Genomic DNA, 14,582 nt, shown 5'->3' on the forward strand with positions numbered 1-14,582 from the left:
AAACTCAAGATACCTACATAGTACAATGTACATGCTCCTTAAAAATTATAATATTAAAATGATATTATGGGTCGATTTACGTAAGTACTAAAAAGTTATATTATAAATCTTCTTTTAATTGACATTAACATATAATGAAGGTTATACAAGGGTTTTAGTTTAAAAAATTCAAGATGAACTCACATTTTTGAGTAGGATAAAGGTATAAAATTATTATGCAAGTTTACAAACAAGCCCTAACAATTATGTACTTTGTTTTGTTTTGATTAGAACCTTGAAATCCTCATACTGACGTAGGTGGTTTTGGAAAATTTTGACGTTTAGTATGTATATGTTACCAGTCATTAAGTACCTAGATATTTATTAGACAAGAAGCTTAGTATAGAAGAAAAAAATCGTACATTTGCAACGTTTAAAACATACTTATACTTACGGAAAAATAGCATAGATATCTTTTGTGGTAGCAACATAATAAACGAAAAGAATGTTAATTCTAAGAGTTACCATGGGAGGCTTTGCCTAAGTATACTGTACGTTAACTTTTCAATACTGCCACAAATATTGAAAAGTTTCACAATAAAGCTCTGCTCAAAAAATATTACCCATAGCGTAAAAATTTTTAGGCTTTTAAGATAGTCTTAAAATTAATTAACAAAATTCATGTAAAATAAATACCTTCCAGGTCATTTCATATTTTAATCTACATTAGGTTCTATTATTAAACATAAAAAATTACCAAGTAAAGCCGATTTGTTTCTACTTGTACTTTTAAACATTTAACTTTAAAAAAAAGCTCTAAATGGTTATTTTTACAGTAGGTACCTACCTAGTATCTATGCAAAAATAAAAAATAAATGAAAGATAAGTACTTCAAGTAAAAATTCAAATATACCTAATGCAATTTTATCGTAATTAATCATACATAAATTGTTGCTTGAACCGTAACCTATGATCTTATAGATCACATTTCAACGTTAACCTATAATAATTAATTAGCGTAATTAAATAGCATGTTATAATAAATTCAATTTAATATGGATTACTGCTATCTATTACTATCTACACTTGAACGGGTAAAAATTATCCTAAATATTTATTTGTTCGACGTATTTTCCTTACCATAAAAATTGTAAATTTTAATTGGTTAAATTATGACATTATCATATAAAAATTAAAAAGGAACTACCGCGTATCAATTAGGTATATATGATAATTCAAAATAATTAAAAATGTATAGGCTGACCTTGCTATATCTAGTAAGGTTACAATTTGACTACTTAGAATAGAAGGTAAATCTATACACTAGCTGTGCCTCGGGGTTTTACCTGCGCTACTCGCTCCGCTCCTGTTGGTCTTAGCGCGGTAGTGTGGTGATAGCCTATAGCCTTCTTTGATAAATGGGCTATCGATCAAATCGGACCAGTAGTTCCTGAGATAAGCGCGTTCAAACAAACAAACTAGCCGCCCGCGAATGCGCCCGCGACATAAATATAATTCCCATCGGAATGAGATGTTTCACCGCAGTAAAAAAAGCCCTTATCATTCTTTAACATCCTACCACCAGATACAAAAATTATATCATAAAAGCACTCCGTTGCGACGTGAAAGAAAGAAAGAAAAACAAACAAATTCACTTTCGCATAGGTATATAATAGGTACTAATACTAACGATTTATAAGCTACGAGTTGAGAAGCTTTTAAAATAAATAATGATGAAAGATTTGTGTGCTCTTTGATGGCTCCCTGAATTAAGACTCTAGCTAGCATTTCGTCACCAGTTTTATCTTCTAGATTGTCATTCACTGAATATTTTATTTTGTAATTGCAACAATCCAGCATGCATAAAATATCTTATCAATTATCATCATTGAAATAAGTAATAACATAATATATTATCTAAAGGCATAATTTTTCATAATGAAGTTGTAGATTGATCGATTTCATGGTGGTGGTTTCGTAATGAAATATAGTGATCGTTAGAACAAATACGTACAAGGAGATGTTTTGAATGAAAATTAAATAAATAATAAACGGTACTAATTTTCTTCAATGTAGAACAGTACCTAACTTTTAACAAACGGCCATTTTATAAATATATACAATAAATATAAGGATTAAATAACAGTCCATATGTGATATACTTTGGCATCATTCTTATAGCTAAAGAGGAAAATCTAGCGAGCATAAATTATTATTTTTAGTACCTATATTCAAGCAATTTAGTTTTCATCATTGCTTAGATCTTCTTCACGTAGGTTTTTTTACCTAATATCACAGAATACTTAATAGTAGCTAACTAATATGAAAGAAAACGTAGACAGGAACGAAAAAATAATATTATGTATAAGATAAAAATAATATAAAGGTACCAACAAATAAAATTGATCGATAACCATGACAACATAAACTCGTTGTTTACCAAACAAGACCGGTAAACAATTTAATTAAATCCATGTGTAAAATTCTCAAGTTTTCCCATAGTTAATGAAAGACCTTTATTTTAAAACGTATGACAAGTGGGAATTACCTCATAGTGTAAAACTTCCATTGGCCATGTAATTACTAGAATAATTAAATTTACACTGAGGTTTAAGATAAAAAAAAACGATAAAATGTTATTCGCAATTTCAGTGAGGTTAATTAGTGATCTAATTTATACGAACATCAAAAACTCCCGCTAATTAAAAAATACATTCATTTTTTGAAAGTCTAAAAAAGGTTATATGATTATTATACTGAAATCAAGTGCTGTTATAATTGAAACGTCTAAATCTCGTGTATTAAAAACAGATTGAATACTTTATACTGGCAATTTTATTGATACTGTGACAAAGATATTCTACTCGTAGACATCGGTATATTTTCTGCAATAGACAAATAAATTAATAATAAGTCTTACTATTTATTTTTGCACGAGACCCGACACGAGGGATTCAATCCGTTCATATTTTTATGATTATGATTTATTGTTAAATTACAAAATTATTAAAAAATATCAAATCTTATGAGTTTGGTATTTGTTAAACTTATTTATACATGCGTGGATATTAAAAAATATATTTTATCTAGCAATAGAAGAAAGTAATGACTGGGATATTGATGACGTACTGTATTATTATTAGATATAGAGACAAAATCAGCTTCACAAGAACAATTATTATTAGTAACTTACTCTAAAAAAAATTCACAAAAAAGTATCTCCAAATTATTATCCAAAGGCACCCAAAGGGCACAACCACAGGCACAACTCTTGCTTATGCTTCGTACATTACAAACTAAATGGTACATCCGAAGCAGGTGTACAGGGTCCAACCTAAAAAGGAGCATACCTTTTAAATATCAAGATGAACAAATTACTAATCCATTGTTCTTCAAAGAGGCTCTGTAATTAATAGTATCCAATGCAAAATAAATGCAAGTGGACAATATAATGGGCGTATTGGCCTTCGATGTAGTGTGTAGCGCTTATTAAGATCTAGTTGCCACCGATGCTTAAAGGTCGTGTGAGTCTTTGTTTTTCCAGCTATTTATTTTGTTACGTATATTCATAGATAAACATTTGCTTCTATTTAAGCGTTGCACATTAATTATTATTAATTTATTTAAAAATAGTCAGCAAACATTGCATCGGATGGAAATGGTACACACGTGAGCATATGAGCTTGTTGTCGAGTCAAGTGTCTTGCGATCTGTGGTACGGAATGATAAATAACCTCTCAGATAGGAAATATAACCTTATCTGATGTTAATTTATAGGCAGGAAAATAGTTAATGAGTTCCCCCCCATGTAACACAAGGTCAACTATTCAATCAAAGAGGTAATGTCAAGTGGAAATCGAATTCCTATGCCTTTACAATGTGCATCATGAGGTCTATATAATGACATGGTCTAGTCAACATCTAGTTAGTCTTAGTTTTGTGACAATATTATCGTAGGTCACGTTGTCGATTATTGTTATTTGTATTTTAACTCAGCAAACATATTTTAAAAAGATGCATTAAACTTGAGGTGCCAAAAAGACATGACCTCAAACGTATATAAATTTTTTATACGTTTGAGGTCATGGGACAGTTTACACCAAACGCCGAATCTTATTTTTTATGTGCCCTGTACATTAGGAATCAGAATTGTGATGATGCCGCCGCCAAAATGTGGTCAGGACTCATAATGTGAGTTCACGTAGTAGGTAATTATTATTTATGGTTCTCTACCATAATGAGGCAAAAATTTAGACAAAACACCATTAAATCGTGACGCATGTTTTCTAGATTTCCGTTCTATTTTTATTTTTTTTGCATAATGAGATGATAGATGGAGGGAAAATCCTGAAGTTAATTAAGGCATATACCTCTATATATTTACTGCAATAACTGTTTTTTGTAACGTTCTACTACTAGATATACGATATACCTTCGTATATCAGATCTATTCAAACTTTGTTTTAGTAATGTGCACTAGACCATTGAATATGATATTTGTTTTAAACATATTTAGTTGAAGATAAAATTATATTGTTCTCCCATAGTCAAGGTAATGACGTCTCGGTGTATGAATTGAATGACGTGGATTGACCTTTTTTATACATATAAAAACGCAATGTCATTATTTTAGTAAATCTAACGAAAACTCATACATTTTATTACCTACTGTTACCTACCTATAGTTTGACATCTTACCATAAGGGTGCTTTTCCACCAGAGATGTGTTATGCTTCGTTGCTGTTAATGCGTTTGATTGAATTCATATTCATTGATGCACATAGTTTAGCAATGGTAACGATAGTTACTATTCTGTGGCAATGGTGGAAACGGATTCAAATTTCAACTAAGATAAGATTTTTACATGGAGGCATGCGTGCTATGGGTGCGTGCTATGGATGGTCGCAAGTGTAGCTATATGCATAGCAGAGCCTTTACTATCGATACATCACAGCTCGAGCAGCGCATCTTCCTGGCGCAGCATTTACTTTGCGGCGCGCTGCGAATCTTCATAGCCTAGCAAATCGCACTGCTACGAAGCTTAGTATCAGTGGAAACGGTCACATTATTTCATAGCATAGCTATTACATTTTCGATGCCTAGCTGCATAGCACATCTCTAGTAGGAAAGAACTCTAAACGATTAACGATGTTTGTTCGCTAAACAAGCAAAACAGCTAAAAATAGACATAACTGTTTGTATAGAGTGTAATAAAGTGCTTTTACTCCCAAATTCGATAATCAATAATAAGAGACCACACTATTATCTACTATTATTAAATATTAACCTTCAGTATGAATTTCCGTTCAAAACGAAAAAAGCAAGGCATTTTGAACTTTCACTTCAAAAAGTTCAAAAGTCAAGTATATTGCACTTTTATTAAAAAAAAATTACCAAATAAATTTATTTTTCCTATAGAATTATGACAGGCCAGTACTACATCTATCGAGTTAACTCTTAATAAAAAGCAGGCATATTGAATTGGCATAAATAGTATTTATAAACCGCTTTGTATATTTAAATTTATTTAAATATATCCAATAAAAATGATACTTAACAAATAATAACCCATTATAATGATTTGACATAAAAAAAAATATCACAGTACACATATCAAATTCTGCACTTTGGATGATTGATGATATTTGGAAGAAAATTTTGGAACACTTTATAATCGGCACCGAACCGAAAATCGCATTTTGTGTCGAAATGAAATCAGAAATATTCAATATTTTCGATTCTGAGACGCATACCCCTAAAAAAACCTATTTCTATGACTTTGCGTGCCTGAGACTATTTGTAAGTTAAATTATTATAGAAAATGTAAATATTATGCTGTTTTAAACAAATTTTCTATCTTCGTATATCTAAATGTGGAATAATAATTCTAATTGAAGCTCTCTCCCTGAAAAACTCTACACATGAATCGTGACAGCTCGGACCGGGGGGTAGGGACATAGAAGATCAGTGTAAATTAATATTACCTATATTATACTTATTTATTAAAATGCTACCACAGATAATATTATAATACTGATACTACGATGTCTTCCGCTTTCCAGACCGTACCGATTATTTATTATTTATTTATTCCCGATATTAATCCCTTTCCAAAGTTCATTTAAAAAGTAGGCAACGCAGACGATGATCAGCGGCTTTTTATTATTTTTCATAGTCGGCAAAAGAGCTGGTGGGTCCACTGATGAAAAGAGCTACCACCGCCTATATAAAACGTATAGGATGTGGAAAAGTTTGACGACGAATAAAGGAAAGGACTGGAGGTTAAAGAAAAGGACCTAACTAAATATTTTTACTAGGTCTATTCTTGTAGATTGGTTTGTGGTATGTCTGAATATTTCATTTGGTCAAATTGTCACGGATTAATAATCCTTTTCTTCCACACATTCAAAATTTCACATCCAAGAATTATCAAGTCAGTCTTTCAACAAACTTAAAATGATTCAATACCTAGGTATTGAATCATTTTAAGTTAGTTAGTCCTGTGGTGCAAACAGGTTTAATTGAAGATTAATGCCTACAAGTATTGACCTCATAACAAGCTATTCAAATGTTCAATACTGACTCATAGTTAGAAACAAGTTCTAAGGTCGCGGGGTAGCAGGCTAGGACCTGAGTAATTTTAATTGCAGTTGCATGTCCTAGTACCTACCTATTTACATTTCTAGATTTTTTTTATTATAATTATTGCAATATTGTAACGCAATTAACTATTGCTTAATTTGGATTAGCATAAAACTGTTCCTTTTGATGATAATGCAATTTCTTTTGGTTTTCGATATTAGGATAAATCTATTTTTCGTGAGTTCCAAAACTAGCAGTTAAGAACAGCGTTTAAGGTTTATTAATACAAAATTGTTTGATATCTAAAGCTAGATTTTATATATAAACCCCGATTTAAAGCCGTTAGCCACCGTATTGTTAGAAATTATATAAACCTAAGTATATTTAGTGATCAATTAAGGTAATTCTCATCTAGATAGAATAAGAAGTCCTTGAAAAGAGGCGCTTTTTATAATGACATGTGTAACTAGAACATAAAAACTTTTCCGCACGCACGCAATAACGAGCATCAGTTTTATATATCTGTATGTATGTACCTACATAATATATTAGGTACTTTTCAAGAAGTTTGTAAATTAATGTTGATTCATTACACTTTTTGTATATACTTTAAAATGTTCAAATTTGTGACGCATTTTCTTAGCGCAAAAAGCTAAATTAATTACATTTGGATTTTATTCGTGTCTGGTATATTCAATTATGAAAAGGATTAAGTACAATAGGTATCTAAGTACCGAAATAAATTTTATTTTGTAGCCCTAGTGTATAGGAACATAATAAAGTCGCACGTTCATAAGAAGCTTTGTCTCTACTATTTATTTAATTAATTATGTGTCACTGAAGTCATAAGAAATTGGACCAAGTCTTTTAATTTTCCCCGAAACCCACATTCTTCACTATAAAAGGCCTCATATTTCAATAAATTTAAATCCAAAGTGCTATAGGGTATGACTACACTAATAATATAAATTACATAATAGTCCTAAAGGCTGGTTTGGAAAGCTACAAGGATTAAATTTTTCTACCCGAAAGTAGCCGCGATTCGCTGCTCGAATTTCAATAGCGGTTTCACCCGTGTCAAAACCGCGATCAAAAGCAAATATTTCTGTATCTCTATATTATGCTACTCACTGCTACTACACTATACTGCCAAGTATCATCATAATCCTTGCAGTAGTTCTCGTGAAAGAGTAACAAACACAGATACATCTATCTTTACAAAACGTATCTATAATATTAGTAGGATTTTAAAGTTACTATTAAATAGTGTTATATATAAATAAATCCTGTATTCATTCGAAATAATCGATAAAGATTATAATATATCCAGTAGTTTTGTATGCATCAACGTGTTTTTTAAAGTTACGAAACCCATGAGAATTTTCTTTGTATATGACGGCGATTTTCCGATCATGTTTGCTATTGTCTAATATTTTATGAATAAATTACGTCTTTGATTGTAATATCAACAACGCAATGCACTTTTAATTGCAAGAATGAACACAAGTACAAATGTATAAATGTCCTAGTGGTCGTGATATCCTCACAGTTGTGACTGCACAGGCATCACTTTAGGATATCTAACGGTAAGCTTTGTGCACAAATTAATTAATTAAATTTAAAAATAAATTATAACATTTAATTACAATTACGCTGCTTCGTTAGGAGGGATTTCGTCGCGATCATCAATAAATTATTTAATAAATCAGATTTTTACTTCGGTTCGTTGCTTTCTCTTAAATTATTGTTTATTTGTTTATAACAAAAATATTATAATTTTATTTGTATAATGTAAAAATATAGTATAGTTACTATTTTAATTTTTTTATTATTATGATTACTTATTGGGCTAATAAATTTAGCCATTTACCTACCTTTTTTTTAATTTAAAGAAGAGCGAATAAACTAATCATAATATGTGCGATAGTTCGTAATTGTTATTATAATTTATTAGGTATTTGAATAATTATATTTATATTAAAATACAAGACAATGAATAGCGTTAAGAAATCTTCTTTGGATTATAATATTACTAATGAAGCAATAAGAAATCATTTAATTTTACGTAAAGTCAAAATTTAAACAATTAAGTACCTAGTACAATTTTTAGTAATAAAATTGTGAATTATTTCAATAAAAACGATACTGTTGAATCATTAAGGAAATCGTAATGGTTGTGTAGATGTTTCTTTTCTCAACAAAAAGTATTGAACGGCTTTTATTAAAATTTCCGTAGGTCTATTATAATAAGGAAATGGCGTAGAATTAGATATCATTTCCATTCTAGTAGTGGTTTTTATTGCAAGCTGGTGCGTCTAGAGTAAGTGATTAGGTACCTACATGACATAATTTAGGAAATTTTCAAAATTTTGACATATCTTTTCAGTTAGTATTTAGTTTATTTGTTATTAAAATCGCACAATCTTTACTTTAGATTTTGATATAATTAGGAAACACATAAAAATATAAAAGAACATCTACAGGTACATAGAAAAAATATTATTAGTACGCAGAAAAATTGTATGACGTTTGCAAAAAAACAAGTTAGGTAACTATTTTCAATATATTGTTAAGCCTGAAAGATAATGGTTAAGATAATAATTATGTCCACAACAAACAATGGATAATGGAAGTGATTAAATCATTGTTTTATATAAGCTGATATAAACATAGCTATTGTTAAAATATCTATTACAACATAGGATAAAATCTTAATCGTGAATACAAGTATTTCATATTTTTCTTATTTAAAACTATATCCTCCTTTACTTATTTACCTTTTTACAAATAGCCTGTAATTAGTGGTTAAATGTTTTGAATACAGAATAACAATCGGGATTGAATTTTCTTTGGGAAATAATGAATTATCTGCTAATAGCAAAATAATGTTATTTTTAAGAAAATGTTATATCCACACGTATCATATACTTACAATGTATCTACAAGCATATTTTATTCCCTTTTAGATTTTAATTACTATATACCTAATTTTAAAGATTTGAGAGAAGAAGAAGAGTTAAACTTTCACAATGTTCCAAAATAATCATATTAATCAACTATTAATTAATTCCTTCCAGGTTTACAATGAAACTCATAGGACTACTCGTGTTATGTATGGCGGCCGTGGTGTGGTCCAAATCCACATACACCGACAAATATGACAACATAAACGTAGAAGAGGTATTACAATCAGAACGGCTCTTAAAAGGTTATGTGGAATGCCTGATGGACAGAAGCCGGTGTCCACCTGACGCAAAAACACTGAAGGAAACCTTACCTGACGCCCTAGAACATGAATGTAACAAGTGTACTGCGAAACAGAAGAGCAACGCAGACAAAGTCATCAAACACTTAGTTAATAAGCGACCAGAATTGTGGAAGGAATTGGCCACTAAATATGACCCTGATAACATCTACCAAGAGAGATACAAGGACAAACTTGATGCTGCTAAGAAGAGTTAAGTAGATCATTTTGTATCCACGTTAAAATTAATGATTGGGTTTTAAAACGTCTGTTCAAAATTGTAAAATGTTCTTCAATTCGAAGTTATTATGATGTCATTATAAAGTGTTTTAATAAAAATATTTCTTTTGTTACTGAGTGTTTTATTACTTTAATGTGCTTAACATTAATTAATAATCGTTATTATTTAAAAAAAAAGTAAACTTAAAGCTCAATAGATCCGGAATCTACCGCACTATTAATTGTTTGATGGTGAATTATATTTTGATTTATAATTTAGTAACTATATTAAAATTCTTCAATTATTGATACTTTTCAAAGTAATGTAAAGGAATGAGAATTGATATTCTGTCAAATAATTTTTGGAAGCTCTTCCAATCTGTGAATATAAAATCGATAACTTGTGAGTTTAACATTAGTATTTTGATATTTTTATTCAAATAAACATTATCTGTATTAGTCGTTTGATTCAATAAATTTATTAAAAGTATCTCTATATTTTTTGTCTTTGTCATATTTATGCACTAGTTGTTCCCAGATATCAGGGTGACTGTCACTTATAGCTCTTATCACTGTTCTTATTAATTTCTTCTGTTTTGGTGAACATTTTCCACAAGATGTCTCTAAAGATTCAGGTATAGCTTCTGAAAAATAATTGTTCCTTTTAATAATATTACATTCAAATTAAAACATAAAATAATTTTTAAAATGATTCGTATTGTCCTTCACGTAGTTAAATAGAAATTTAGTATCACGTAGTTAAATAATATAACTTGTAGAGAAATTAGAAACCAATATGTTGGTTCTCCTAGACAACGTAACTGAGCCGTTTCTAAACACCTATCATTATTCTAGTCATCAAATAATCAAATTTAATTTAATGAGTGAGAATTTTTCAATTTCATTACGCACAGTTGATTAGAAGTTAGCTAGAATCAAGAACAAAAAGCTGAAATGCATATATAAAACATAACTTACTCTTAAAATCTTTCGCCTCCGGTGTACATGGCCCCTGATCAAGGAAACACTTCGTGTAGCCTATCAGTATCCGATCATTTTCTAGCAAAGGTTGAATATCAAAGTCATCATATCTAGGACTGTAAAAGTCTGCTAGCACTAATGTTGAGGAGAGAAGTAGGATGAAATAATTTTCAAGCATTGCTGCAAATTATTGATAATATTAAAGTAAGAATAGTTTTACCACCATTATAAATTTTCACATTATTTTTTTTACAGATTTTTTTATTGATGCTACTCTTGCATTGGTCTTTTGATATGTTTGACGTTTTATAATACAGAGGCATTAAAGTTTTTTTTTTCATAGATGTGCTGTGGTTTGCGATTAACCAAAGAAACAACTTTAGGTCAACTCTAATTATGGGTTGCAATATGTATGAAATTATTTTGTTGCTCGAAAATATTTATGTTCGATCTCGTATGACTTAAATAACAAAAAAAAAATTTAAGTCATACGAGATCGAGTTCGAATATTCAATCACACCTTTTTCTTAGGGCATATGATAACTTAATTTTTAGGTAGGCAGATACAAATATATATTAAACCCACAGCTGTTCTTCAGTTGAGAGTTGAGTTAAGTTGCTATCGACACAATTATCGACACAATGTACAAAAAGGGTAGCAAAGATATTTCTGGACTACTAGACTGGTTTTAAATTAAAATGTAATAAAATAATTACCTATTTGATTAAGCCAAGACAAAGAAATAACTACAATATATGGTTTGCTTCATTCGTATTTATAAACTGTATGTCACTGTTATTAGGCGAAGACAGCAATCAAGTAACCATTATTTTGCTAAGAACTGTGTAAGAAAGGAAATGTGCTCAATTGAATATGAACAGGCAAAATTTTTGTTGGTATTTAATTTACAATAAGCATAATAATATATATGTTACGGCTCTACCTCACAGCAATCTGTCAACCATTAAAGTTTTCCAAATAATAAAGGATTCCGATATATTGCTAGAATAAAACTCCGATCTGCATCGTGCTGACACTAGTTGTAGTGAAAATTTGTTTATTATTTGGGGCCTTCGGTTGTAGAGCTCGTAATTTATAACAAGATACAAATATTAAATAAATACTAAACTATGTAAAGTATTTCTGAAATAAAATCATGAATAAAAAAAAATACTCGATGTAGGTATTAATAAAATTACAGATCGAATAGGTAAACGAGCAAGCTTAATAATAATTTATCATGTTCGCAATACGGCATATAAATAATTCAATAACATAATTTAATGCGGTAACTTCCTTCAACAACACTTGCATAAAATCTTAGCAAATATCATGTTCTGTTTATTCAACCAGCTACAATACTTCATCTAATACTTTTCAATGTCAATAATTGTATTCCAACTGAACAACTAGTTTAATTTTATATCTTTCACATCGGAAATGTTGGGTATTATGTAAAAATAAAAACCGTGCCTTTACTGGGACATTTATTATTAGAGCATAATATTTAATCAAACTATTAGAACCATCAGCTTGCAGGTTGACCTTAATTATCTATTAAAGCTATTTGCAATTTGTTATGTACATATTTTTATTAAAAAAGTATATATTTTATTAAATTCAACTATGTCTTCATCAAATATGTAAACAATTTTCACGTTGAGGTGTTTGTGACCAAACTCATCCGCTAAAGGCTCGGACTATTTTTTATGAATTTATCGGGTATATCTTTGAGATTGTTTAACATCTATTTTGCGTACAAATAAATGCAAGGAGTAAGGCAGAATAACGTTTATAGGTAGATTAATTTTATTACCTTAGTTTATTACTAAAAGTAAAAAAAAATAAGTTTAATTTATCAATAAGAACTTTTTAAATGCATAATAATTAAAAATGACATATTGAATGACTCAAATCAATGTCTTATCTTGATATATTCTGTTATACAAGTTTGTTTTATATGAATTATTAGTTTTATAAATTTATATTATTAACCATGCCGGTTGATTGCCAAAGATCTACTTCTGGGGGAAAAGGTAATTTAGGTATGTTTATAGAAAGAGATCCAAGGATTTGTGCTGCTGGATTACCTTCTGCTCAACCAGACGATAAAGTATCTGACTCCTTACAACATTACTTATTAAAAGACGAAGTAGATTCCCTTATGAGTGATGCTATTATGCCGCCTAAAGCACCTAAACCGTTACCACCACTGCGTAAGCCAATTCCTTTAGATATGCGTTTTGCAGGCCCTTTTGGTAACGTAGCACAAATTATCAATCCACCCATAAAATCTAAATTTCGAACGCTTGTTGATGACTTTAAAGATACTTCCTTTGCTTCTTATTGGAAGAAGCCACTTGGAAAAACGCACGATTCCGTGCCTATGTTACCAGAGGGTATGGATATTTATGGCACTACATTTGGCAAAAAAACTGCATTTCATGGAAGATTATATGATGTCGTCATGCCAAAGAACCCACTTCCCGACAAAACGCCAGCTTCTTATAAGCCAGGTGCGCAGTTAAAACGCACATACTGTGAACCACCGTACAAGGAAGACCTGACATACGGTCATAGAACCTTTGTGGACAAACGGGGTACCTATGCCAGATGCTGTCTAACGGATGACAGAATGATTGTCGGCAATGGAGCGCGTACTATAGTTAATACTATACAATCAAATTTTCAAGAACAAAATCAACCTCGAATCGGAGCTGTATTAGCGCCAAATAACAATATTGAAAATGTACCCAAAGGCTATGCATTTGGTAAATTAAAACCTCCCGATAACTTACCGGAATGTTTGGCCAGTTGTGAATTAAATCCAGAACGTCATTTTTTCAAAAAGTGCTTAGGTCATCTAAATTCATTGAGAAAATGTTTGTCATCACGATTTCTTCCTACTTTTTTCAGAGGATTCTACTTGAATCTTAAATACTACGACAAAGAAAAAACTGGCTGGTTACCAAAAAACATTGTTTACAAACTGTGTGCGTCAAAGCTTATTCGTTTCGATTCATCATTAATCGAACCCTTGCTCTCCATGTGGCAAGCTTTTGATGGATCAAATATTGAATACAAAACATTTGTACATGTAATAAATTATCGAGAACCGTCACCAGAAATTCCGAAAATACCAGATGTGCCAGATGACTGTCTCGATTATAACACAACCTATACCGAAATGGTAAAACCTGGCCAAGAAGAAGACAAAAGTAGAATGGCTGGTTTACCTTCTGGAAGATACTTTGATTTAGATTATCCGATAACACCCGAAGGTTGTTGTCGAGCTGCTAGAACTTGTCTACCGCATGAATCTGATATGAGGTCTTGTTTATGTCCTAGCGTATTAACATTATTTCACGTCAATCATAGGGATTTATATGGTAAGAGAGACCCTAAAACAATTAAACGAGTTTTCGAAGCAGCAGGCGAATCATTTACAGATGAAAGATTTAATGAAATTTGGGAGGAAGCTAAAAAGTACCACTCGGAGGGTTGGGTTTGTTATGAAACATTCAATCGTGCTTTGAAAATAATAACTGAAATGGATAAAGTAAAGGAAAATTGATA

At 30.6% G+C, this 14,582-nt stretch overlaps 3 protein-coding genes across 3 annotated transcripts; 2 read left to right on the plus strand and 1 right to left on the minus strand.

Annotated features, from left to right (window-relative positions):
• The first annotated feature begins 8,033 nt into the window (after positions 1 to 8,033).
• On the plus strand, positions 8,034 to 10,158 carry LOC149481692 (allergen Tha p 1-like). Its single transcript, XM_089704858.1, has 2 exons — positions 8,034 to 8,147; positions 9,639 to 10,158. The coding sequence occupies exon 2, from the start codon at positions 9,646 to 9,648 to the stop codon at positions 10,021 to 10,023; it is 378 nt and encodes a 125-aa protein (XP_089560984.1). The 5' UTR covers positions 8,034 to 8,147; positions 9,639 to 9,645; the 3' UTR covers positions 10,024 to 10,158.
• Positions 10,159 to 10,238: 80 nt separating this feature from the next.
• LOC149481693 (ejaculatory bulb-specific protein 3-like) lies at positions 10,239 to 11,736 on the minus strand. The gene is made up of 3 exons (XM_089704861.1): positions 11,723 to 11,736; positions 11,003 to 11,185; positions 10,239 to 10,668 (listed from the first exon to the last, which is right to left on the minus strand). Exons 2-3 carry the CDS (start codon positions 11,181 to 11,183, stop codon positions 10,481 to 10,483), a joined length of 369 nt encoding a protein of 122 aa, XP_089560987.1. The 5' UTR covers positions 11,184 to 11,185; positions 11,723 to 11,736; the 3' UTR covers positions 10,239 to 10,480.
• A 1,221-nt stretch (positions 11,737 to 12,957) lies between these two features.
• Positions 12,958 to 14,580, plus strand: LOC149481694 (EF-hand domain-containing family member B-like). Its single transcript, XM_089705281.1, has one exon. It carries the CDS (start codon positions 13,003 to 13,005, stop codon positions 14,578 to 14,580), a length of 1,578 nt encoding a protein of 525 aa, XP_089561407.1. The 5' UTR covers positions 12,958 to 13,002.
• The last annotated feature ends 2 nt before the right edge of the window (positions 14,581 to 14,582 follow it).

Source organism: Colias philodice, chromosome 16 (genome assembly GCF_061535455.1).
Source record: "Colias philodice isolate Cphi_HAF_F1 chromosome 16, ilColPhil1 Martin Lab GWU primary, whole genome shotgun sequence".
Taxonomy (NCBI): domain Eukaryota; kingdom Metazoa; phylum Arthropoda; class Insecta; order Lepidoptera; family Pieridae; genus Colias; species Colias philodice.